This window comes from Myotis daubentonii, chromosome X, assembly GCF_963259705.1.
Source record: "Myotis daubentonii chromosome X, mMyoDau2.1, whole genome shotgun sequence".
In the NCBI taxonomy this organism is placed as follows: Eukaryota; Metazoa; Chordata; class Mammalia; order Chiroptera; family Vespertilionidae; genus Myotis; species Myotis daubentonii.
The window spans coordinates 87159153-87186718 of NC_081861.1; the positions used below are offsets into that span (position 1 = coordinate 87159153).

The window sequence follows — 27566 nt, forward strand, 5'->3', positions numbered from 1 at the left end:
GTGTGCACACAGGGACTCTGTTATCGGCACACATGTGGATTGATGCTCAGTGCATGTGCAGACCAGTCTTGGCACATGCACAAGGCCTCACTGAGCATCAGTGACTTTGATTCTCGGCACACGCACGTGGGGACTCATGTTTTTCGTCGTGCACGCATGGGGACACTGATTCTTCAAGTGTGCACGAGGCCTCAGCGAGCGACATAGACTCTGATTCTCAGTGAATGCACACGGGGACTCTGATTCCCGGTGCTTGCTTGGGTACTCTGATTATTGGTGCATGCACACAGGGACTCTGTTTCTCAGCACGTGCGTGTGGGGACCCTTATTCTAGGTGTGTGCACAAAGCCATACCAAGCACCAGTGACTCCGATTTTCAGTGCGTGTGTGGGGACCCTAATTCATAGCACACACTCAAGGTCACACTAAGTGGCCGAGACTCTGATTCTCGGTGAGCTCAGCTGCTGCTGAACCACGGCAGCCACAAATCTCAGTGTCTGAGCTCAGGCCCCCACAACTCAAAACTTGGACCTTATGGTGATAGCAAGAATGGGAGGACAACGAAACAATCCCCAAAGGAAAGAAAAAGAGAATCCCGCCCCCCCCCCCCCGCCCCAGGAACTAAATGAAACAGAAGCATGCAATATGTCAGAAAAAGAATTTAGAGTAATGGACATACAGTTAATAACGTGATGGACAGGACAATCAACAACTTATGCAAATATCAGGAAGAAATTCAAAGTAATATAGCTACAATAAAAAACGTGATAGAAAGTTTCAACAGTAGACTAGAAGAAGTGTATAACCGAATTAGTGAGTTACAAGAAAAGGTAGAGAAACAGGCCCAATCTGAAAAGCAACTGGAAAAAAAAGCAGGAAGAGAGCCTAAGGGAGTTTTGGGACAAGATGAAATGAAGTAACTTACGTATAATAAGGGTGCCAGAAGGACAAAAGGCGGAGCAAGGATTTGAGAACATATTTGAAGAAATAATGACAGAAAACCTCCCTGATATGGGGAAGAAAAAAAGTCACACAAGTACAGAGTCCCAGGCAAGATGAACCCCAAAAGACCCACACCAAGACACATCATAAGTACTATGGCAAACGTTAATGATTAAGAGATAATCTTTTTTTTTTAGTATATAATACCCACTTAGTGTTTAGTTTTCTAAATGATTTTTGTGACTTTCTCTTTCTTTTAATTAAATCTTTATTGTTCAGATTATTACATTTGTTCCCCTTTTTTCCCCCCATAATTCCCCTCCTCCCAGTTCCCGCCCCACCCTCCGCCCTCACTCCCCACCCACTGTCCTCATCCATAGGTGCACGATTTTTGTCCAGTCTCTTCCCGCACCTCCCACACCCCTTTCCCCCCCAAGAATAGTCAGTCCATTCCCTTTCTGTGTCCCTGATTCTATTATAATCACCAGTTCATTCTGTACATCAGATTATTTATTCACTTGATTCTTAGATTCACTTGTTGATAGATGCATATTTGTTCATAATTTGTATCTTTACCATTTTCTTCTTCTTCCTCTTCTTAAAGGATACTTTTCAGCATTTCATATAATACTGGTTTGGTGGTGATGAACTCCTTTAGCTTTTTCTTATCTGTGAAGCTCTTTATCTGACCTTCAATTCTGAATTATAGCTTTGCTGGATAAAGTAATCTTGGTTGTAGGTTCTTGGTATTCATCACTTTGAATATTTCTTGCCACTCCCTTCTGGCCTGCAAAGTTTCTGTTAAGAAATCAGCTGACAGTCGTATGGGTATTCCCTTGTAGGTAACTGGGTTTCTTTCTCCTGCTGCTTTTAAGATTCTCTGATAAAGAGAGAATCTTAAAGACTGCAAAAGAGAGACAGATTTACCTACACAGGATCCCCCATCAGATTATCAAATGATTTCTCAACAGAAACACATCAGGTTAGAAGGGAATGGAATGAAGTATACAAAGTGATGCAAAGCAGAGGACTGAATACAAGAATACTCTATCCAGGGAGGCTATCAATCAAAATTGAAAGGGAAATCAGGAGCTTCACAGACAAAAAAAGGCTAAGGGAGTTTATCACTACCAAGCCAGCAATGCAAGAAATGCTAAAGGGAATGCTGTAAAAAGAAATAGGAAGGGAGGAAGGAACAGAGGCATAAAGAATAGAAATGGCTACAAACAAGCACCTATCAATAATAACATTGAATGTAAATGTATAAAATGCTCCAATCAAAATGCCACTTTGGAAAACAGAATGGCATTTCTTCAAAAAAATAAAATTGGAACTGCCACTTGACCCAGTAATACCTCTTCTAGGATTATATTCTAATGGAATACTACACTGCTGTAAAAAAGAAGGAATTCTTACCATTTGTCACAGCATGGATGGAACTGGAAAGCAATATGCTAAGCAAAATAAGCCAGTTGGAGAAAGATAAATATCACATGATCTCACTCATTTCTGGAATATAATGAACAAAATAAGCTGATGAACAAAAGTAGAACCAGAGTCACTGAAGCTTCGTACAGACTGTCCAACCTATGAAGGAATGTGGGGGTTGAGGGGATAAGAGATCAACCAACGGACTTGTATGCATGCATATGAACATAACCAATGGACACAGATGGGGGATGGGGGAGTGAGGGCATTTGCTGGGTGGGGGGGGGCATCCGGGGGTTGTCAATGGGGAAAAAGAAGACTTATGTAATACTTCAAACAATAAAGAATTTAAATAAAAATAAAAAAGAAGAAATAGAAAGGGAAGAAGGAACACAGGGATAAACAATAAAAGTGGCCACAAACAACAGGGGGATGAGAGCATGAGTGTGGGGGGGAGGTTGGGGGTTAACGGGAGGATGAGGACATATTTGTAATACCCTAACCAATAATGAAATTAAAGATTAAAAAAAAAGAATATTACTAGAAAAAAACCAATAAAAATGGCTACAAACAAGTAGCTATCAATAACTTTAAACGTAAATGGACTAAATGCACCAATCAAAAGAAATAGAATGGCTGAATGGATAAGAAAACATGACCCATATATATGCTGTCTACAAGAGATCCAACTCAGAACAAGGTACTCACACAGACTGAAAGTGAAAGGATGGAAAAATATTTTCCAGGCAAATGGAAACGAAAAAAAGCTGGGGTAGCAATACTTATATCTGACAAAATAGACCTTGGAGAGAAGGCCATAACAAGAGAGAAGGGGGGCTACTTCATAATACTAAAGGGATTGATACAAGAAGAGGATATAACTCTGGTAAAAATATATGCACCCAATGCAGGAGTACTCAAATACATAAAAAAACTTTTGGAAGATATCAAGGGAGAGGTCGACAGCAATACAATCTTAGTGGGGGACTTTAATACCCCATTGACATCACTGAATAAATCCTCTAGACCAGTTGTTGGCAAACCACAGCTCATGAGCCACATGTGGCTCTTTGGCCCCTTGAGTGTGGCTCTTCCACAAAATACCATGTTGGGCGCGCACGTACAGTGCAATTGAAACTTCGTGGCCCATGTGCAGAAGTCGGTATTTTGTGGAAGAGCCACACTCAAGGGTCCAAAGAGCCGCATGTGGCTCGCGAGCCACAGTTTGCCGAGTTGCAATTTGCAGACCACTGCTCTAGACAAACAATCAGCAAAGCAACAACAGTCCTAAATGACTCACTCACTGGATCAGATTGAACTAATCGACATCTTCAGAACATTTCACTCCAAAGCTACAGAATATACATTCTTCTCAAGTGCACATGGGACATTTTCAAAGCACAATGGGATAATATTAGAAATCAACTACAATTAAAGCAATAAAAAATCAAACACTTGGAGGCCAAATAGCATGTTATTAAACAATGATTGGGTTACCAAAGAGATCAAAGAAGAAATAAAAAACATCCTGGAAATAAATGACAATTAAAACACAACAACCCCACATCTATGGGAAACAGTCAAAGCAGCCCTGAGAGGAAAGTTAATAGCATTACAGGCCTACCTCAAAAAACAAAAACAAGAAAAATGTAATATGCTATCTAACTCTACAACTTAAAGAATTAGAAATAGAGCAACATGAAAGCTTAGAGTGAGCATAAGGAAGGAAATAATAAAGATTAGAGCAGAAATAAATGGCATATAGACCAAAAAAAAAAAAAAAAACCAAAACAATAAAAACAATGAATGAAACCCAGAGCTGATGTTTTGAAAGGATAAACAAGATTGATGAACCTCTAGCCAGGCTCACCAAGAAGCAAAGAGTGAGGACCCAAATATACTATGAGCAACTCTATTCCAACAAACTGATCAACCTAGAAGAAATGCACATATTTCTAGAAAAATACAACCTTCCAAAACTTAATCAGGAAGAATAAAAAAGTCTGTATAGGCTGATAAATATGGAGGAAATTGAAGCAGTAATCAAAAAACTTCCAGCAAACAAAAGCCCTGGGCCAGATGGCTTCACAGGGGAGTTTTACCAAACATTCAAAGAAGAACTAAAACCTATCCTCCTCAGACTATTCCAAAAAATTCAAGATGAAGGAACACTCCCAATTTCCTTCTATGAAGCCAGCATTACCCTAACCCCCAAACCAAATAAAGACACTACACAGAGAGAGAATTACAGGCCAATATCTCTGATGAACATAGATGCTAAAATCCTCTACAAAATTCTAGCAAATCAAATCCAGCATTACATTAGAAAGATCATACACCATGACCAAGTGGGATTTATTCTGGGGATGCAAGGATGGTACAATATCCGCAAATCAATAAATGTAATACATCACATAATCAAATTGAGAGAAAAAAATCACTTAATCCAGGATGTTTTTCATTTCTTCTTTGATCTCTTTGGTAACCCAATAATGGTTTAATAACATGCTATTTAGCCTCCAAGTGTTTGAAATTTTTTTACTATTTTTTATTGTAGTTTATTTCTAATATTATGCTATTGGAATCTGAGAAGATGCTTGATTTGAGTTCAGTCTTCTTGAATTTGAAGAGATTTAGCCAGTGTACCAATATGTGATCTATCTTTGAAAACATCCCATGTGTGCTTGAGAAGAATGTATATTCTGTGGCTTTCGGGTGAAATGTTCTTAAGATATTAAGTCCATCTCATCTAGTGAGTCATTTAGGGTTCCTGTTTCTTTGTTGATTTTCTTTGAGGGTTTATCCAGTGATGTAAATGGGGATCTAAAGCCTGCCCAGAGGTACTAGGCCACTCACCGCTGGGTTACGGTTGTGGTTCCACATGAGTTATGGCTGGAAAGTGGCATTCTCTAGGCATCCTCTGCCCTTCCTTATTGAAAATTGTCTCCCCAGCTGTGTCTAATATGTTAATTTAGGGTGGATGTTCTCTTATTTATTTGCTTTTCTGGTCTGGCCCTAGGAGGAGGTCCACGACACGGCTGCCTATTCAGTAGCCATTTTCTCAGCTGCTAATTTTCAGTACTATGTCATTGAAGGAGATCAAGATATACTCTATTTCTGTTACTCAGTTTAGCATGCCATCTTTATTTATTTTTTAATTCTTTATTGTTGAAAGCATTACATATGTTCCCTTTTCCCTCCATTGACCTCTCCCAGCCTGCCCCTTGCCCCCACCCCACCCCCCTATTGTCTGTGTCCATGGTTATGAATATATGCATACAAGTTTACTGGTTGAGCTCTTCCCACTGCCCACCCTCCCTTGCCTTCCCTCTGGGGTTTGTCAGATAAAGATATATATCACATGATCTCCCTCATATGGAGAATATAATGAACAACATAAACTGATGAGGAAAAATAGATCCAGAGACATAGAAGCATCAAACAGACTAGCTTGCCATCTTTAAGTTGATGAGGTTTTTGTTCAGCTTTGTTGAGGCATAGTTTACATTTAAAAGTTAGATAACCAGTAATCTTTTGCACTTTTTATGGGCTTTAAATAAATTTAATTTATGACATTTGGTAATAGAATTCTATTATTCCTAGACTATTAATTTTATGTGCATTCTTGTCTCTCATGTGTAAATGATGATGGTGTGGATTCTTTAGAACAGCATAAAGTTCGTTAAGATCCCTACAGTGCTTAGTATGGTCCTGCATATGACCTGAACACTAACTTTGATATACAGAACTTAATTTGTTCAATGAGAAAGTGTTAACTAATACAAAAAACGTTTGCTGATTGGATTTGTGCACTATAAATATCTTGACCTTTTTAAAATTCTATCTCAGGGTGTAATAGTAGAATGAAACTCAGTGGCCGACCCTACAGACACATGGGAGTCCTTGGAACTTCAAAACTCTACGACATTCGGAAAACTATCTTTACCTTCACTCCACAGGTGTGTGGAATGAGTTTTACCATGCATAGAGATGAATGGAGATAAGAGAGAATCATTACAGAAATAAAGTATTTACTGGAGTTTGGACAAGTGTCAAAGATCCACAGGCCCTGTACATATTAAGTTGCTCAGTAAATACTTGTTGAGTTGTACTGAAATGAATTTCTAGCACAGAGTTATGCCAAGTGATTATGGCTACCAAGAGTAGTCCTGGGTATTGCAGAAATAGTGACTAGATATTTTACAGATGTTTGAGTATTTTAAAAAGTACTTCTTACTTTTTATTTGTATTTATCCTTTATAAACAAAATGTAGTCTTTTTATTCAGCTACCAAATTATGTGTTCTCTTTTGGGAGGTGGGGCTCTTAACAAGCCTGGAGATCTTTGATATCCTCTTCTAAACAAAAATGTCAATACTGTTTTAGCCATGATTGTTTCCCTGATGTTTATTAGCCACATTATAATAGTAAGCCCAATTATTTGTGTATATGAGGAGGAGAAACCACTTTCTGGAAAGAAAGCTTAAGCTCTCCATTTGTCATCTGACATCTGAATTAGTGCAGCTGAGATATAGACAAAAAATATTGGATCATAAGTTATACTTTTAACCTTGCCATTTGCTAGCTATATAACTGCTAATCTACTTAATGTCTCTTTGGCCTTATTTTTATCTATTAAAAGAAGAAAAGCCCTTACTGGGTTGTTACACAAATATAATTGTGTACTTGAAAACACTTTGTAAATTATAACACACTGTAAAATATAAAAATTATCATATGTGTCATTGGACTGCCAGAAGAATTAAGAATTACATTTGGAGGTATTGTTGCCTTTATGACATTATATATGCCCTTTTGAATATGAGATTGGTTTAAAATTGCTTTATTTGATAGTTATGAGAGTAAACTATTCTGAGCTATTATTTTTATTTTTTCAGTTTATAGACCAGCAACAGTTCTACTTGGCTCTGGACAACAATATGATAGTGGAAATGCTTAGAACAGACCTCTCCTATCTCTGTAGCCGCTGGAGGATGACAGGACAGCCCACCATCACCTTTCCCATCTCACACACCATGCTTGGTAAGGTTGTATGAAGCATGGAATAAATGTTTATTTGGAATAAGTCATGTGGTTAGACCTTTAAAGTCCTGGAGTCACTGAAGAGCTACTTATTATCATTTATTATTTCAGCAGTTATATATTAGCTTCTACTTTGTGCCAGGAAATTTTCTAAGGACTGGGATACATGAAGTAAATAAGGCAGATGAGGACCTTATGTTTTATAATAAATACATAACAAATAAACTAATACATAAGATTATTTCAGGTAGTTTGAGAGCTATAATTTTTTTAAATGTAATAAAATAACTTGGTTGGAGGCAACTTCAGATAATTGGTTTCTAGGTCAATTTTCAGAAACTTTATAAGTACAATTCATTTACAGTAATACTACATTATGCATCTGTATAACTCCAGTGAAGCATCAAGATTTTGGAGATAAATTCCCACACATCTCCCTCCAAGGCTTATTTAACTGAACCAGTAAAATCTAGCAGGGAAAAATGAAAAGGCTTTCAGTTTATCTTTCCTTTATTGTCTGGGCTTCCTAACATTACTCACTTAAAACTAGGAGATAAGCTTTATTGTTCTCAGTTCCTGAAGGACTACAGTCAATGCTGAAGCACTGCTTCCTTTCTGAGTCTCTATAGTTGCTTCCAAAAGCCTATTTGTACTGCCAAAGTACATAGAATTCCTTTTCATTAGAGAAGAACCCCTTGTCATAAATCATTCCAAGTTCAGACAGACTGTTAGGGATTTTGCTGTCGCCTCCTAAAGTGATTCAAAAGCACAGGAGTTGAAGAAGTAGGGTAGCCCTTCTTCTTGTCTTTCTTATTTATTTAAGACAATCAACAAGTGTATATTTAATAATTACTGTGTTCCTAGAATTGTATTCAGAAAGTGTAAAAACTAATTGGAGAAGCAAAGCTAATACACAAAAATAATAGAAAATAATTTAAGACAGTATATAAAGAAGCACTAAACCCTTAGATTAGTATTTTTATACAGCGAAGGTGATCAGGTTGTCAAATAAAATTTCTTGACTGAAGTGGGACTTATTATAAGTTTTACAGATGAGTACTATTCATGTGGTAAGAGGGAAAGGTATTTTAAGTGAGGGAAAAAATTCCATGAGTGAGATCTGGAGACAGGGATGAGCTTGACTTGTGAGTAAGCAGTGGAGTATAATTATCAACAAAATTGGATAAATAAGTGGGATCATATTATGAAAACCTTGAAAATAAGCAGATATTTAAAACAGATTTTTCTCAAAACTCTGAAACGTCAGTTTTTGAATAATCAGTGACATGATGAAAGTGATATTGATTTGATGACAGTATACTGTAGTGAGGACAATCTGATAGCAAAGAAACTAATCTAGTTATGAGGTGATAGAAGATACATTTGATTGGTGGTAGTAAAAGTATAGTGGGAAAGAAGGATACAAGAGTCATTTTAAACAACACCAGTAAGTCAGATGTTGGCTAACTAGTATGAGATATGAATCAAAATAATGCTAAGATGCCCTAGCTGGCTTGGCTCAGTGGATAGAGTGTCAACCTGGGAACTGAAGGGTCCCAGGTTCAATTCCGATCAAGGGCATGTACCTTGGTTGCGGGCACATCCCCAGTAGTGGGTGTGCAGAAGGCAGCTGATCGATGTTTCTCTCTCATGGATGTTTCTAACTCTCTATCCCTCTCCCTTCCTATCTGTAAAAAATCAATTAAAAATATATTTTTTAAAAATAATGATACGATTTCCAGATTAGGTAAGTAATGCTGTCATTGATAGAGGCATTCTATAGGAAGGTGTCATTTGTAAAGGGGCATGTTGAGTTTGTGGTTACAAAGAGGTTTCAAAATTGAAATACCTAATACACTCATGTGCCACATAATGATGTTTCAGTCAATGACAGACCATGTATACAATGGTGGCCCTAGAAAATTATAATGGAGCTGAAAAATTTTTATCACCTGGTAACACCAGCACAGGCATTGTTTATGTGTTTGTGCTGATGCTGGTGTAAACAAACCTGTGCTGCCAATTGTATAAAAGTATAGCACATACACTTATATACAGTACATAATACTTGATAATGATAATAAATGACTGTTAACAGTTCATGTATTTACTATACTATACATTTTATCATTATTTTAGACTTTACTCATTCTACTTATAAAAAAATGTTTGCTGTAAAGCAGTATGTCATGTTATTCCAGCAGCAGACTCATACATCTCATGTTTAACACATCTCTTGATTGCCTTAGGTCATTTGTGTGTGTGTGCTTAATTTAATCTTGTGTTGTTTTGTACAGTAATATGCTATACATGCTTGTAGCCTAGGAGCAATAGGCTATACCATGTACCCTAAGTATGTAGAAGGTTGTACTATCTAAGTTTGTGTAAGTGCACTCTATGATGTTCACACAATGTTGAAATTGCCTAACAAAACATTTCTCAGAACATATCCCCATCATGAAGTGCCACATGACTGTAGTTGGGATAAAATACACAGCCATAACTTGGGAAGAAGAATTAAGTATCTAGATTCAAATCACAAAGTTTTAATACTTAGTACATGGTCACACAACAAAAGTAGCAGTAACAACAGAAATAATACCTGCAATGTTTAATGAACACTTTCTCTGTGACAGACACTGAGCTTTCAGTGCATTATTTTGAAATCTTCACAACAACCCTATTCAGGTAGGTACTATTAATAGCCCTATTTTATAGATGAGGAAGGTGACTCATTGTGAAGAGTCACAAAATTAGTAAATGAACAGAGTCAGGCTTCGTACCAGATCTATCAATCTCCACAGCATATATTATCAATAGCTGTTTGTTTTCTCATATAAAAGACAAAGATTCCCAGAATATATAAAAGAGAAAAATCTATCTTAGATGTTAGTTAGAAAAGACATCCCTAAAATAAAATCATGTTGATAATAAAGGAATGTGTAAAGACATATCATGCAATTGCTAACAAAAAAAAGCAATGGAGATCCAAGGTGGCTGTGAAATAAGTGGAAGCTACACTCACCTTCTCCCAGTAGCAAACCAGAATTATAACTAAGTTATAGATCAATCAACCTGAATAACCAACTGAAGAGTAGCTGAACAGAAGTATTATAACCAAGGATTTACAGAGGAAGCCATATTGAGACTGATAGGAAGGGCAGAAATGCAAAAAGGACTGGCCCTGCACTCATTTGTGGAAGCTGAGAATCCAGAGGGATATCTCAGCTGCAAAGGTCCTCTTTGTGAAGCAAGAGGTCCAACCCCACATTGGGGCTCCCCATCTCAGAACAACAGAGATGGGAAGAGGTGCCCATGTAAACATCTGACTGTGAAAACCTGTGGGGATTCTGTCCAACAGGGAGAGACAGGAGTGTACTATAACCTGAGGTGCCCTCTTAAAAGGCCAGTGCACAAAATCTCATTCTCAGGCACTCACCCATGGCTCTGGTGGAGGTAAGGTGACGCAGAGAAAACTGGAGTTACACAGAGAAGAACTGGGTTGTGTGGCCACGAGGAGAGACCTGGAGGATCAGCTATCAAGGTCCCTGTGCTGGGTCCCTATTCTATACTTTCCAGAGACATCAATTGCCCTTGGTCAAGCCATCCTGTTCATACAGAACCAGCCTGGAGCAGGCCACTAACCATGTACTCCAGATTCCCAGTTACCCAGCCCTGCCGACTCACACCCTGCTGAAACCTCTGCTGGCTGCACCCAGCTTGGGCCTTCTGTTTTCTCCTTTAGGGGGAGCTCTTGTAAAGACTCAGGCAGAGACTGAGTGGTGTGGCTGTGGAACAGGGGCCATTTCTCCCCTCTGCACACCAGTTAGGCATTGCCCGCCAACAGGAGTTAAACGAGCTTTGTCCTTCCAACTTTCACTGATCCTGCCTTGCTGAGCTAACACCCTGCAGAAAGGTCTACAGGCTGCACTCAGCTTGGGCTCTTGGTGTACTCTTTTTTTAGGAAACACTTGAGAAGATTTGGGTGGTCTCAGGGATTAATGGCAACTTGGGCAGAGAATGAACTGTGTGACTCTGGAGCAGAGGCTGTTTCCGCCCCCTGTGCACCTGACCAGTGCCACCTCCTCCACAAGAGATCCACTAGCTTCATCCTCCAAACTCTGGGAGGCCCCACCCAGCCAAGCTCACATCTTGTGGAGCAGACTGTGTACTGTGGCCAGCCCATACTCTACAGACATTTTTGGAAGGCTCTTGATTAAGTCCAGGCAGCCTCAAGAGGTGACAGAGCATCTGACAAGCAGAGGTGGATCCGGAGGTACCTTAGGCCTTTTGCTGACCTGCACCTGGGTTCAGAGCTGGTGGAAGCTAATCTTGGTACATAGGATGGCCCCTCCCATGTGCACCCAGGCCCAGCAGAGGTAGCCAAAAAGTGTGGAACACTTGATAGCTCCAGACAGGCAGCATCTGACATTGACCTGTACCAGAGTTCTTCCTAAGAGTCCAACTAAGAGAGTGCTGGTTCAATTCCAGGTTAGGGCACAAGCCTGGATTGTGGGCTTGATCCGCATTGTGGGTGTGGGTGTGTGCAGAAGGCAGCTGATCAATGATGTTTCTCTCTCAATGATGTGTCTATCTCTCTACCCCTGTTCCTCTCTCTCTAAAAAATCAATAAAGGGAAAAAAATTTTTAAAAGATACAACTACAACAGGAGGGCTCACATAACCCAAAAAAAGAAAAATTATGGAGCACCTAGCTCAGGTGATCAAGAAGATTGTGCCACTGAGACCCACAAGACACCTACTACATAAGGCCATCATACCAGGACTGGGAGACATAGCAGATCTACCTAATACACAGAAACAAATGCAAAGAGGCAGCCAAAATACGTAGAAAAACAGGTCCCAAAGAAAATAATAGAAATACCAAGAAAAAGAATGAAATTAAATGGAGGCAATCAAGCTACTAGAGGCAGAGTTCAAAACAATGGAGTTAAGGATGCTCAATGAACTTAGGGGAAGAATGGTTGAACTCAGTGAGAACTTAAAGAAGTAGTAAGCATGAAAAAGACATAGAAACCATAAAAAAGAACTAGAAACTCCCATAAGACTGTCAGATGATTTCTCAACAGAAACTTTAGGCCAGCAAGGATTGGCACAAAATATTCAAAGTGAAGAAAAACAAGGACCTACACCCAAAACTATTTTACCCAGCAAGGCTATCATTTCAAATTGAAGAAGAAATAAAGTGATTCCCAGAAAAGAAAAACCTAAAGCAGTTCATCAACAACAAACCAGTATTACAAGAAATGCTAAAGGGACTTCTTTAAAAAGAAGAAGAATTAAAGAGGATTATAATGATAAACAATAAAATGGCAATAAGTACATACCTATTGATAATCACTTTTAATGTAAATGGACTAAATTCTGTAATCAAAAAATAGAGTAACAATGGGTAAGAAAGCATGATCCATATATATGTCCTCTACAAGAGACCCATCTCACAACAAAAGATAAACACAGACTAAATGTAAAGGGATGGAAACAAACAAAAAAAGCTGGGGTAGCAATACTCATATCAGACAAAACACAATTTAAGACAAAGGCTATAACATGGGACAAAGAAAGTCATTACATAATGATAAAGGGATCAGTCCAACAAGATGAAATAACTCCTTTTTTAAATTAAATCTTTATTGTTCAGATTATTGCAATTGTTCCTCTGTTTTCCCCCATAGCTCCCCTCCACCCGGTTCTCACCCCACCCTCTGCCCTTACACCCCCCCCCACTGTCCTCATCCATAGGTGTACGATTTTTGTCCAGTCTCTTCCCATACCCTGCACCCCCCTCCCCCCCCGAGAATAGTCAGTCCGCTCCCTTTCTATGCCCCTGATTCTATTATATTCACCCATTTACTCTGTTCATTAGATTTCTTATTCACTTGATTTTTAGATTCACTTGTTGATAGATGTGTATTTGTTGTTCATAATTTATATCTTTACCTTTTTCTTCTTCCTCCTCTTCTTTCAGCATTTCATATAATACTGATTTGGTGGTGATGAACTCCTTCAGCTTTTTCTTATCTGTGAAGCTCTTTATCTAACCTTCAATTCTGAATTATAGCTTTGCTGGGTAAAGTAATCTTGGTTGTAGGTTCTTACTATTCATCACTTTGAATATTTCTTGCCATTCCCTTCTGGCCTGCATAGTTTCTGTTGAGAAATCAGCTGACAGTCGTATGGGTATTCCCTTGTAGGTAACTGACTTTTTTCTCTTGCTGCTTTTAAGATTCTCTCTTTGTCTTTTGCCCTTGGCATTTTAATTATGATGTGTCTTGGTGTGGTCCTCTTTGGATTCCTTTTGTTTGGGGTTCTCTGCACTTCCTGGACTTGTAAATCTATTTCTTCCACCAGGTAGGGGAAAGTTTCTGTCATTATTTCTTCAAATAGGTTTTCAATATCTTGCTCTCTCTCTTCTTCTGGCACCCCTATAATTCAGATGTTGGTATGCTTGAAGTTGTCCCAGAGGCTTCTTACACTATCTTCATATTTTTGGATTTTTTTTTCATTTTGCTTTTCTGGTTGGGTGTTTTTTGCTTCTTCGTATTTCAAATCTTTGACTTGATTCTTGCGATCCTCTAGCCTGTTGTTGGATCTCTGTATAATATTCTTTATTTCAGTCAGTGTATGCTTAATTTCTAGTTGGTCCTTTTTCATATCCTCAAGGGTCTTACTAGATTTCTTGAGGGTCTCACTGAATTTATCAGTGGTTTCTAGAAAATTCTTGAAAAACCTTATAAGTTTGGTTTTGAACTCTATATCCAGTAGTTTGCTTTCCTCCATTTCTGTCATTTGTGATCTTTTTCTTTGTCTCTGCATTTTTTATGCTTCCCTGTGTTGATAGAGTTGCTTTGTGTGCTAGGTGTCCTATAGGGCCCAGTGGCTCAGCCTCCCCAATTACCTGAGGTGGACACTCTTGGTGCACCCCTTTGTGGGCTTTGTGCCTTGATTGTAGTTAAGCCTTGATTGTTGTAGGTATCACTGGGAGGAATTGACCTCCAGGCCAATTGGCTGTGAGAATCAGCTGTGTCTACAGTGGGAGAACTTATGTGCTGGAGACACTCTTCTGGGGCAAGACTTGCTTCAGTGGGGTTTTGGTGCTCACTGAGTCTGCCCCCCTGAGTGTGTCCCTTATGGATCTGAGGAGTTGTAATCTGGATGGTCCCACTCTGACCACTGGGTACACTGGCTCTTGAATCTCTAAGGAGGTGCTAATTTAGCCTCTGCCTGAGGCTACCCAGTAGGAGCTATGGAGAGATCTACAGATTCCTCTTCTTTGTTTGGGATTTGGAGGTGCCCAGATGAGGCCCAGCTGTGAAGGAATGCAAGCTGCTGTGGGGCCTTGGGCCTTCTTTTAGAAGTTCTTGGTCTCTCTGACCCAGCTGCAGTTTGTTAGGTAATTTTCATATTGCAAAGGGCCAGGCCTTTCATATGCAAAAGCCTTTGCGCACAGCTTGGGTGGGGCAGGGTCTCTGGGAATCAACAGGGCAGAGCAAACAGCTATGGCAGATCCTCAGTCCTACCCTAAGATGTCCCGTGTCTCAGTGTCCTGGTATCGCTGTAAGCACCTCTGAGAGGAAGCCGCTCTCGAGTTCAAACGAATGCCAGACAGTCCAGTTTCTTCCCATATGAGTCTGGGTCCCCAGAGACTCGTCTGGAACTGGAGTTCAGAGCAGTCGGGAGCTTGAGACTCCCTCCCGATTGAAAAAGACAATCTGGTCCTCAGTTGCCAGCCCTATCCACGTGCGCCTCTGTACCTCTGCACTTCACTTTTGCACCTCCTCTGAGTCTCAGTGTGCTTTTCTCTTTCCTTCTAGTTGTAGAATTTCCACTCAGCCAGCCTTCCTGTGGTTCTGGATGATGTTCGTTTTGTTTTTTAGTTGTATTTTTGAAGTGGTTGTGCCAATGGGAAAGATTTTAAAGGAAGGAACATGGGTGCCCCATCAACTGAACAACAGACAAATGGAAAACCGAAAAGTCATCAGTAAAATGTTGCCTCAACAGCACAAAAGAAAGTCTTTTTTGCATAGAATTGTGACTGGTGATGAAAAGTGGATTTATTTTGAGAATCCCAAATGCACAAAATCATGGGTTGATCCAGGTCAACCGTCAACATCAACTGCAAGGCCAAATTGCTTCAGAAAGAAGATAACGCTCTGCGTTTGGTGGGATCAGGAAGGTGTGGTGTATTATGAGCTTCTAAAACCAGGTGAAACCGTTAAAACTGATCGCTACTGACAACAAATAATCAATTTGAACCAGGCTTTGATCATAAAACAACCAGAATGGGCCAGAAGACATGGCAAAGTAATTTTGCTTCATGATGACGCACCATCACACACTTCAAAACCAGTTAAAGACACATTAAAAGATCTTGCCTGGGAAGTATTAACCTACCCACCCTATTCACCAGACCTTGCTCCTTCAGATTACCACTTGTTCTGATCAATGGCACATGCACTTTCTGAGCAGCACTTCAAAATGTATGAAGAAGTGGAAAATTGGATCTCTGAATGGTTTGCCTCAAAACAAGAAAAGTTCTATTAGGACAGTATCCACAAATTACCTGAAAGATGGGGGAAATGTATAACTAGGGATGGACATTACTTTGAATAATGCACTTTTAATGTTTCTCTTGAAATTATCATGTTTTCTTTGATTACAAAATCTGCATTATTAACCGATACACCTACTAAATGGGGAAATTCACACTGAATTCCCCCTTCAGCATACCATAGTACACCCATAGTACAGAAGAAGATTGTGAGGTTCAGCGAAAGGGAACTTTCTTGCCGACGGGCTGTAGAACCGGGCTATCAGCTGAAGTGGGTCAATCAGGGCTCCTCCACCATTCCTCCCTATGGTGGAGGGGGAGCCTTTTCAACCAAGACCGCAGTGGATGGGAGCAGCAAGGAAGGGTCTTTGGAAGCCAAGAAAATGGTGGCTTTTGGAAGGGAGGTGTTGAAGGCCTGGTAATTGGGAGTGTGATGGTGCAGAGGCTATGAAGTGGGGAGCACAAGCAAACCCCCTAACCCATACTGTAGTCATGACCTCCAGAGAACCCTCAGTATCTTTTTCTTGAGCGTGGGAAGCTTTCATCTTCACAAAGACTTTGGCGGGGCCAGCGGGCGCCCCTCCACCTGCACCACCTGCAGGCCTGGAAGCTGTGGTGGAGGCCACCAGCTATTGAGGCCACACGAGGCCCCTTGCTGACACTGGATTCGCTCTCCCCTTAGCGGTCTCCCTTGCTGCCCGCAGGACTCCGGCGTCCTAGGGGTCCTGGGCGCCCTGCCAAGCACTCAGAGTCGCTGTCTGTGCAGCTGTAGAGTGACCAGCGCTGAGGAGCAGACCGGGAAGGGCCAGGACCCCGGCAGCAGGGGTGCGGGGTTGGCCACAACGCCCCGTGGGCTGTGTCGATCTTGGCCGTGGAGCGCCAGCGGCGGCAGGACCCCGCCATCAGCGTGGGTGTGGGGCCCGGCAAGGCCCCTCGGAGGCTGCGGCTCCTCGCGCTCCACGGTGGAGTACTTGGGAGCCCGCGGCCTTGTGTGCCCCTGCGGCCCGAAGCCTCCATCAAGCATCTGTGGCGGCCTGCGGCCCGGGGTCGCTCCCGGGGTCGCTCCCGGGGTTGGGGACTGCTCCACGCTGTGGCCGGGCTCAGTGGCGGCGCTTTGCGGTGGGCCGCCCGTCCAGGGAGGCCCCGAGTGGCCGCCTACGCTCCCGGGATGTACTGAGCCTTCACTAGGCGGCCCTCTGCGGGGCTGTCAGGGGATGGCGGCCAGGTGGCGGGCTTGGGCGCCGCCTCAGAATCGCGGTGAGGCCCAGGTGTGGCCCAAGGCAGCGGGACTCACAGGACGACCTGCCCCCCCCCCCCCGCGCCCCCCCCCTGCACTCCACTGGAGTCTCCGATGGAGCAACTGGCACACACTGTTCTGGCCTAAATCTTTACTTTTGAAAGTATTACATAGGTCCTCCTATTTCCACCATTAACCTCTTCCAGCCTGCTCCCATCCCCCCCTCAAATCCCCACCACCCCATTTTCTGTGCCCAGGGGTTATGCATATATTCATACAAGCTCATTGGTTGAGCTCTTCCCACCCATCCTACCCAGCCTTCCCTCTCAGGTCAACAATCTGTTCATGCTTGTATGTCTCTATTTTTTTCAGACATGAAAATGCTTGTACTTTATTAATATGACATCATACAAATAAGCATTTATTATGCATAACACTTCATAGCTTTGCTATTTGGAAATTTTTCTTTTCATTGTTGAAAGTATTACATATGTCTCCCCCCCCCCCCCACTGACCTCTCCCCACCCCCTACTGTCTGTGTCCTTTGGTTATACTTATATGCATGCATACAAGTCCCTTGGTTGATCTCTTAATCCCACCTCCCACCCTCTTCTGTCTTCCCTCTGAGGCTCCATGGTCTGTTTGATGCTTCTATGTCTCTGGATCTGTTTTAATTCATCAGTTTATGTTGTTCATTATATTCCACACATGAGTGAGATCATGTGATACTTATCTTTATCTGACTGGCTTATTTCGCTTAGCATAAGGCTCTCCAGGTCCATCCTTGCTGTTGCAAATGGTAAGAGTTCTTTCTTTTTTACAGCAGAGTAGTATTCCATTGTGTAGATGTACCACAGTTTTCTAATCCACTCATCTGCTGATGGGCACTTAGGCTGTTTCCAAATCTTAGCTATTATAAATTGGGCTGCTATGAACATAGGGGTGCATATATTGCTTGTTTTTCTTGTTTGTTCATTTGTTTCTTTCAGTTTTGTATCCCACATACAAGTGAAATCATATTCAATGGATTGAAAAAAAAGATAAATTACTTAATAGAAACATGGGGAAAGGACATGAACAGGCAATTCATAAAAGAAATGGAAATGATCAGTATATACATGAAAACATGATCAGCCTTGCTAGTAATAAAATTAAAGTGTCTTTTTAAACATACTACATACAGATTAAAGAAATTATTAATGTCTATTATTGTTAAAGGTATGGGGAAACAGTCACTTTCTATACTAGTGATGGAAATATAATTGACTCCACTTTTTTAGTGAGCAATTTCTCAATCTTCATAAAATGTTTTGTGCTTCCTTTGTCCTAACAGTTCTACTTGTAAGAATTTCCCCTAAGGAGATAGTATAATTAATTCATATAGATGTAGGTACAATGATCTTCCTTACTGTGTACTTACATTATAAAGATGGTCTAAATGTCTGCTATGAAATAATTTTTAGCTTTTACAAAGGATACGTTACAAAAAGTGGATCACAAAAGAATATATGTAATATGATCTCCTTCATGTAGTGTCAGATAATTGTTGTTAGTCTTCTAAATATTTTTATGCCTACACACATAAACCAAAGCTTATTAGATAGCATAATCCTATATAATAAAAGGGTAATATGCAAATTGACCCTAACAGCAGAATGACTGGTCACTATGACACACACTGACCACCAGGGGGCAGACGCTCAATGCAGGAGCTGCCCTCTGGTGGTCAGTGCGCTCCCACATGGGGGAGCTCTGCTGAACCACAAGCCAGGCTGATGACTGCCAGCACAATGGTGGTGGCGGGAGCCTCTCCTGCCTCCTCAGCAGCGCTAAGGATGTCTGACTGCAGCTTAGGCCTACTCCCTGCTGGCAAGTGGACATCCCCCAAAGGCTCCTGGGCTGCCAGAGGGATGTCAGACTGACAGTTTAGGCCTGATCCCCTGGGGAGCAGGCCTAAGCCAGTAGGTGGACATCGCCTGAGGGGTCCCAGACTTAGAGAAGGCACAGGCCGGGCTGAGGGACCTCCCCAAGTGCACAAATTTTTGTGCACCAGGCCTCTAGTAGTATATAAAATATTTAGCACAGTTCTTGGCACATAACATTCAACAAATGGTTGCTGCTATTATTGAAAGCATTCAAGTCAAGTGTTCTGCCATCAGGTTCTGTGCTAAATATTTATGATAAATAAGATATGGACTGTCTTTGAGGAACTCTGTCTATTGGTCATCATCGCTTACCAATTGCCCATTCTACAGTAATGCTGGCTTTCAGATGAATTGTTGAAATGTAAGGTGGTCAGTGTGGAGTGTCTAATTTGTATCATCCTCACCCCAGACTATTGGTTTGAAATAAGTGAAAGCTTCCCCTTATTTAAAAGTTAAAACAACAAAGATTGTTTTAAAATTCTCTTCAAGATGAAGATGGAACCAGCTTGAATTCAAGTATCCTGGCAGCACTCCGAAAAATGCAGGATGGCTATTTTGGTGGGGCAAGGTAAGTGACCTCTACATACTCTTTAGTGAAATGAAATGAAACTTGGAAGCTGGGGACAGTAATTGTAAACTTGTTATGCCTTTCTGCGTATCATTTTTTATAGCTGCATTTTTATATTAAATTTATTGAGGTGTCATTGGTTAATAAGATTATTTAGGTTTCAAGTGTAAAATTCTGATACATCATCTGTATATTGCATTGTGTGCCCACCATCCAAAGCAAATCATCTTCCGTCACCATATATTTGACCGCCTTTACCCTTTCCTAATACCACCCCCCATATCTCCTGGTAACCGCCATACTGTTGTCTGTGTCTATATGTTTTTGTTTTGTTTATTTTTCTTGTTTGTTCATTTTTTGCTTTTAGTTTTGTATACCATATATAAGTGAAATCATATGGTTCTTAAATTTTCCTGTCTGATTTATTTCAGTTAGCATGATAGTCTTTGTATGTATCTTTAATAAAAACCTCATCCTATTCAGAGAAGCTTGTGTTTGATAGCTTGAATGAAGGAACTGAATGTTATATAGAAACATTGGAATTCTTCCTCACCATGACCTTTGCCTAGAACTTAACAATTCAATGAATAAGAAAACTTATTCTTTAAAATATGGTTATTGGACTATTCAATTCTGGCTGCTTTTTTTTTCTTTTTCCCTAAGTATTTATTTTTGAAAAATTTCAAGCTAACAGAAATCATATTGAAAATTTCTCTCTTCCCCTGCCCTTCCTTCCACTCCTCCCTCCCTTTCTTCTTCCCTACCTTTCTCTCTCTCTCTCTCTCTCCCACCCCCCTCTCACACATACACAGACTTTTTTTTTTTTTTGCTGGACTCTGTGAGAGTTAGCCAGAAACATCACAACTCTTCTTCCCTAAATCAGTTTCTGTCTTCTAAGAACAAGGGTATTCTCATACATAACTGCAATATAATCATCACCCTCAGAAAATTTATTACTGATACAATACTGTTGTCTAATATAGAGCTTATATTCAAAATCCTCAATTTGTCCCAATAATGTTTTCCCATAGCTGTTTTTCCACTTCCAGATCCAATCAAAGATCACACATTGGCATTTAGTTATTTACCTCCTTGATGTGTTCTTTTTTTATGAGAGAGAGAGAGAGAGAGAGAGAGAGAGAGAGGTTGTTTCATTGCCTGATCCTTGTATGTGCCTTGACTGGGGATCAAACCCAAACCTTGGCATATGGGGACAATGCTGTAACCAACTGAGCTACCCAACCAGGATGATGTCTTTTAATGTACAATTCCTCAATCTTTTGTTAATCTTTCATTACAGTTTTGAAGACAGAAGGTCGGTTATTTTGCAGAATGCCTCTCAATTTGGTTAAAGTGGTATCTGTCAGGTTTTTCCACATCCTTTGTCCATCAGTCTTTCACCAAATGGTCTTACCTTCCATTGATAATCATTTATTATTACTGGAGTGGTAAAATGATGATTCTGTTTCTATCATTCTGTGTAAATTTACTATTTTGAACCTTTCTCTTAAAAAATAACTTTCCCCTACCCTTTTATTTTGTAGTTTTAGTGTCAGCATAGATTTATGGATTTTTATTTTGTTTATTATATCATGCTCCATTCCAGTAATTATTTATTTCAGTGTTCAAATTATACAAGATCTGGCCATTGGGAGCCCCTTCAAACTACCTTCTTTAGAAAATCAGTACTATTGACTTTCCCTTTGGGCTTTGCAATTGGCTTTATAAGTAGGGAAGGATATGATTTAGTCTATTATAATTTATAAAATTTTCAAATACCATCTTTTTATTTTTAAAATGGTCTTTATGAGTATTTTTTAATGATGTGTGATGGATTAGTGATAGTTTTTCTTCATTCTGTCCTAGCTTCTCTGGTAGCCAATGGAAATTTTGGCCAGATGTTTGGCATAGTTATCAACAGAGCAGCATAGCAGTGAAAGAAAGCCAAACTGATCTGGTGGATTGTGAACTCATAATTGTAGTTTTTGTTAACATAGTACCGTAACATACAATGCACTGTACCTAGCAGTGCAGTAAAATTTTACTTTATATAATTTATACTAATGTATAAACATTAGTAATACCCTAACATAACATTCTGGTATCTTTTTTCACTAAATTGTATTGTCTTAAAAAGCATTTTTCTCTGATTTTCTGTTTTCTATTTACCTTCTAATTGTCAGGGTTCAAACAGGTAAATTATCAGAGTTTTTGACAACATCTTGCTGCACGCATTTGAGTTTCATGGACCCTGGACCTGAAAGTAAGCTGTACAGTGAAGATTACAATGACTATAGTGAGCTAGAATCCTGTGACTGGATGAATAGCTATGATTCAACCAGTAATGGTAAGGAGGCTTCATAAAGTCACTGGCCTTGCTGGACAAGAATACAAACTATTGCTGTGTATCCTCCTTACTATACGTCACTGCCAGCGGTCTTACAGTCTTACAGCAGTCTCTATTTAATACACCTACTTTTTGTTTGGCTTTACTTTTCATCCTCCTACTTACCTTTGGTTTCTGGACTAATATCCCTGTTATGATTGTAGACTATGAAATTGGACTATCCTTTACTAAGATTAGGGAAGAGTTCTCTGCTGGGCATATAAAATGGCTAGAGATTTCAAAATGACAGGAAGCAGTGATGAGTGAGAGATATTTAATCAAACTATGCATGTACACTACTGCTTGGAGTGCTTTTTATATATAATAGTATATGGGCACTTTAGAATCTCAGAGGACTGCATAGTTTGCAAAAAAAAAAAAAAAAAAAAAAAACCTCTTCGGTATTATGCATGTTGCTTTTTTATATTACAAACTAGACAAATAAAGCACAACAGCATCTAATTGGTTTTTAGGAATACTAAGATGACAGTTAGAAAACATCATGGGGGCATAATTAAAAATGTCTAAAAAGAACCCCAAAGTGTTAAAATACTGACCTAGGCAGGGCAAGCATTACCATGCTTGAATCCCAAAGGCAAAGGGGCAATAGGAGCAAATTATTCTTCTAACTAAAATGATTTGTCTGAGTATTTAAATGTTAGCCTATATATTAAAGCAGCTAATTTCTTTATCTTAAGAAATAAAGAGAAAAGAACATATAAATAAATTAGCATTCCTCAATGTGGTAGCAAGGCATAATCTCATATATAATAGACCAACACAATAGCAGTCAGAAGGAATATTTTCTTGTTTGGGCTCAGCATTTACTCACCTAAGTACCATTTAATTCATCCTGTACTTGTTTTTATAAGATCTAAAGTAGTATGAATTTCTTTGTTGGGAAAGTGCATTAAATATAAGGTTATTTCCTGTTACCAAAGGTAACAATAATCATGATATCTAGCTTGGCATAAGCTGAACTATTTTGAAAACCAGACAAGAATGATTATATATTGAGGTCCTTTGCTATTCCATGGGCAATTGTGATTTTCATATGTAGCAAACATTCTCTTAGATTAATTTCTTAAATACATGTTTTTAATAATATGTGTTACTGAATTTGATATGCATTCTGAGTCACTTTTTCCTCTCTGAATTTACTCATTCATGGTTTCACAATGGATGTGTCTATAGCTTGCCAGCCCTTATATGAGAAGAGCACTTCTCTCCAGATTCTTTTTTTTAAATATAGTTGGTATACAATATATATTAGTTACATTCGTTTCAAGTCCATATTTTTATAATCCTCCACCAAAGAATCTAGATTGTATTCAAGGTTATAATATTTGCCATTAGGATATCCCTGAGTATGAGTTCCCATTCTTACAGTTTTGCTAGTTCCCATTAGTCACATCAGAGTACAGAAAGACATCTTAAGAGATCACCAAAGATTATTTAAAAAAAAAAACAGTTGATGCATAAATGACCTAGAACTGTGGTCAGCAAACTGTGGCTCGCGAGCCACATGCGGCTCTTTGGCCCCTTGAGTGTGGCTCTTTGTAAGCCTCAGGAGTACCCTAATTAAGTTAATAATAATGTACCTACCTATATAGTTTAAGTTTAAAAAATTTGGCTTCAAAAGAAATTTCAATCGTTGTACTGTTGGTATTTGGCTCTGTTGACTAATGAGTTTGCCAACCACTGACCTAGAAGATTTCAGTATTGATCCAAACACTGTGCTTTTCCAATTATAAATGGTGTGAATGTTCATGTAAAGTCTGAGATGTTAAGCATCCGCAGGGTATATGCATATTTTTATTTCCATTATCCATAGCCAGAGATAATGTATGTGAAAGAGTGGTACACAGTAGGCAATAAATATTTGGTGAATAAATGAATGAGGTGACTAAAAAGACAAATGTGTGCCTAGTAGTCCTTTCAACACCAATGCCACACAGAGATTTTATTGTCGTTAGCAGTTGTAGCTTGCCATTTGTGGAATCTATCTGTTTTTAGCTAGGCCCAATGTTTACTGGAAGATTTTTGCCCTTCCCCACAAAAGCCTCATCATACCAGTGAGACTCACAGGACCTTATTCTGCTCCTTCTCCACCATCACTATCACCACCACTATCATTATATGCTTGCATATGAAATGCTTGCACCATCTCTCCTATATTAACATCATACTGCTTCCAGGGGCCCTAATATTGTCTCAGAAAAGTTGAAGAACAGGTGGGTCCTGGTAAATGACCATAGTTTTTTTAAATGGTAAAGCTATGAGTTTATTTAATGATCACACACTTTTTACTCCATGAGCTAAAACAACCTACTTCTGGTGCTATGTTGTGGTCACATAATTCAGTCATTCTGTTTGGTGGGTTAAATTGTGATGTAAATAAAAGGTTCACTTTTTTCTTTTCACCCTCTCCCCACTAACCTTGCAGCTCACTGTGGTGATGACGTTGCTCGTTATTTAGATCACCTTTTGGCGCACACTGCTCCCCATCCTAAACTAGCCCCTACCTCACAGAAGGGAGGGCTAGATCGGTTCCGAACTGCTGTACAAACAACCTGTGATATAATGTCCTTGGTGACCAAGGCCACGGAGCTGCATGTACAAAGTGAGTAATGCCAGGACTCACTGGAGTCAGGTACAGGATGATGTGAAGCCCAGTATATGGGAGTAAGCATTTATTACAGTGTAAGCAGGAACTTTGTTTTGTTTTTTTATATGGTTTTTATTGATTTCAGAGAGAGGAAAGGAGAGGGAGAGAGAGATAGACACAGCAATGATGAGAGAGAATCATTGATTGGCTGACTCCTGCACACCCCCTACTGGGGATGGAGCTTCTAACCCGGGCATGTACCCTGACCAGGAATCGAACTGTGACCTCTTGGTTCATAGGTTGATGCTCAACCACGAGCCACGCTGGCTGAGCAGGAACTTTGTTTTTTGTTCACTGCTTCATCCCAAACACCTTTGATAGTACTGAGAACATATTAGACGCTCAAATATTTGTCAAATTAATGAATTAGGTATAATTTTGCTGTATATAGTGCTATGTAGTCTGGCTTAACTAGTTACATAGTGAGAAGAGACAAAATAAGAGACTTGGGGCATAGTTAATTGTAAGATAAAAATATCAAAATGGTGGAAAGTATTTTTTCTGTTGGTAATAATTTTATTTAAAGAGAAAGCATTGCAAGCTATTACAAGAGTGCCTTGCAATGGAAAAGGAGGTATTCTCCCTTAAGTAAACTACATCTGGTTCCCTTTGGCCAGCTGTCACTTTTATAGTCAGTTGGTCCAGCAGTGTAGAGCAGTTTATCAACTATAGCACTCATTCTTCAACAACTTTGCCATTCACCTCTCCATGACCACTACCCTCCTTCAGTAGTATTTGTAGTGGAAAATGTCTTTTAGACACATTGCCAGAATAGTAGTCATGGTCCCCAAGAGTGTTCAATGCCTCTGTAGTAGCTTCATGTGAAGGGACAGAAGGGATAGATTATTGGCCACACCTGAAGGACTTAATGTTAACATGTACAGGTGATGAGAATGATTGAGATGCATGCCCTTGCTGTCTAAAACTTTATTGATCATTACTAACCAAATATATTAAAACATGAACATTGGAGAATCATTTAACATTTAGAATAAGGGAAAGCTTAGAATTCCCTTCAAGTAAGCTTCATTGACAAAGGGCTTATGTGAAGAAATAAACTTTAAGTTAGACTTTTAGATTATGAATCACAAAACTTGAGCTTAATTTCCAGCTCTACTACTTGCTTGCTTGAACAGTTATTTGAGCTCTGAATCTCTATTTCTGTATCTGTAAATGCTGAAAATGACAAGAGAGCCTCTCCTTAGAGTCTCTCCTCACGTAGAAATACATAGTAAGTATTTCAACAATGGATTGTAAGTAAAACTCTTAAGAATATCTCAAAGTTGATCAGCCACTACATATTTTGATTCCCTAGATAGGATCATCTATTTATCTATTCTCAAGGAAATTCCATTGTGAGCAGCCAGATATTCTCCTAGGGAAGTCCAGGAAATGTAAAACATAACTGGGTTCTTTCTTTGATACATGGTATATTCCCAAAGCATCAGTGATAGTACCATTGTGGTATTGGTTACATTTTAAGACTTTATTATCAGCTGATGCTACAATTCTGGACATTCCATTCAAAAATGTTTCTTGATTGGTTGAACATTCTTTACATTATTTGATTTCTATATTTCTTTTCTTTGATGTTACCCAGAAGGATAAACTTCTATAAAGAACCAAACATATGTAACTTCATTGTTGAGATCAACTGTGAATTTTTGTTAGTCTCCTAATTATCTAACCTTTATCATAAATGTCAACCTTTTGCAGATGTTCACATGTATCTTCCTGCAAAGATAGTTCAGGCTTCCCGGCCTTTATTCAACTTACTTGACTCACCTCCTCCCCCACAAGAGGACCAGGTAAACTTGCACATGAGGTTTTTCTATCGGCTTTTTGCAAAATGCTATCCTAATGGAAAATAACAGAACTAGCCATTATGGTTTCTGCTACTAACTCGTGGTAGGCAAAATCCTACCCTGGTGAAGATACATGACCTTTTCAGTTCACTTTTAAAATGGGCAAGTTTTTCTAGCCGAGCTTTATGAAATCTAGATTGCTTTATCATATGTGTTGAAGGTTTCATTTTTTTGTTTACTTTTCATCAAAATTTAACAAATTCTTATGGGAAAAGTTTAGAGATGAAAAGATCAACACTCTAGGGCAGTGATGGCGAACCTGTGACACACGTGTCAGTGGTGACATGCAAACTCATTTTTTTGGTTGATTTTTTTTTTGTTAAATGGCATTTAAATATGTAAAATCAATATCAAAAATATACATCTTTGTTTTACTATGGTTGCAAATATAAAAAAATTTCTATATGTGACACGGCACCAGAGTTAAGTTCGGGTTTTTCAAAATGCTGACACGCCAAGCTCAAAAGGTTCGCCATCACTGCTCTAGGGCAATATTTAAGTTGAGCACTTGTGGACTTAATTTTTTTACCGTTTCTCAAACTAAAGGTTCCCTCAGTTCGTGTAGAAATACATCTTCCAAGAGACCAGTCTGGGGAGGTGGACTTCAAAGCACTGGTTTTACAGTTAAAGGAGACCTCCAGCTTCCAGGGACAAGCTGATATCCTCTACATGCTATATACTATGAAGTAAGTGATGGATATTATCAATCTACTTTAATGTTCATATGGAGAGAAAGAATAGTATAGTTAATATAGCATAGCTTTGGAGTCTCACTGATCTAGATTTGAATACAGTTTTGTAACCTCAAGGCCTCAGTTGTCCTCATTTATAAAAGTTGGATTATGCCTACCTCACAGGTGGTAGAAACATTTCTGCCTGAGAGGCAGGTGCAAACAATGGCTAAACCCAGTGACAGGGATGGAGATTCAGAATT

The 27566-nt window shown here is 39.5% G+C and overlaps 1 protein-coding gene and 1 pseudogene across 6 annotated transcripts in view; one reads left to right on the forward strand and one right to left on the reverse strand.

Annotated features, from left to right (window-relative positions):
* The window catches only part of PHKA1 (phosphorylase kinase regulatory subunit alpha 1), a 296474-nt gene that overhangs the window by 199154 nt on the left and 69754 nt on the right, over positions 1-27566 (forward strand). For 4 of the 6 annotated variants that reach the window (XM_059679280.1, XM_059679283.1, XM_059679281.1 and 1 more), the window contains 7 exons: positions 6220-6329; positions 7268-7412; positions 19635-19713; positions 21897-22060; positions 24546-24722; positions 26484-26575; positions 27179-27318. In XM_059679280.1, coding sequence (XP_059535263.1) covers positions 6220-6329; positions 7268-7412; positions 19635-19713; positions 21897-22060; positions 24546-24722; positions 26484-26575; positions 27179-27318 — 907 coding nt within the window. The remainder of the gene's footprint in view (positions 1-6219; positions 6330-7267; positions 7413-19634; positions 19714-21896; positions 22061-24545; positions 24723-26483; positions 26576-27178; positions 27319-27566) is intronic. The other 2 variants (XM_059679284.1, XM_059679285.1) reach the window with 1 other exon arrangement.
* LOC132224610 (dapper homolog 3-like) lies at positions 12964-19468 on the reverse strand (annotated as a pseudogene).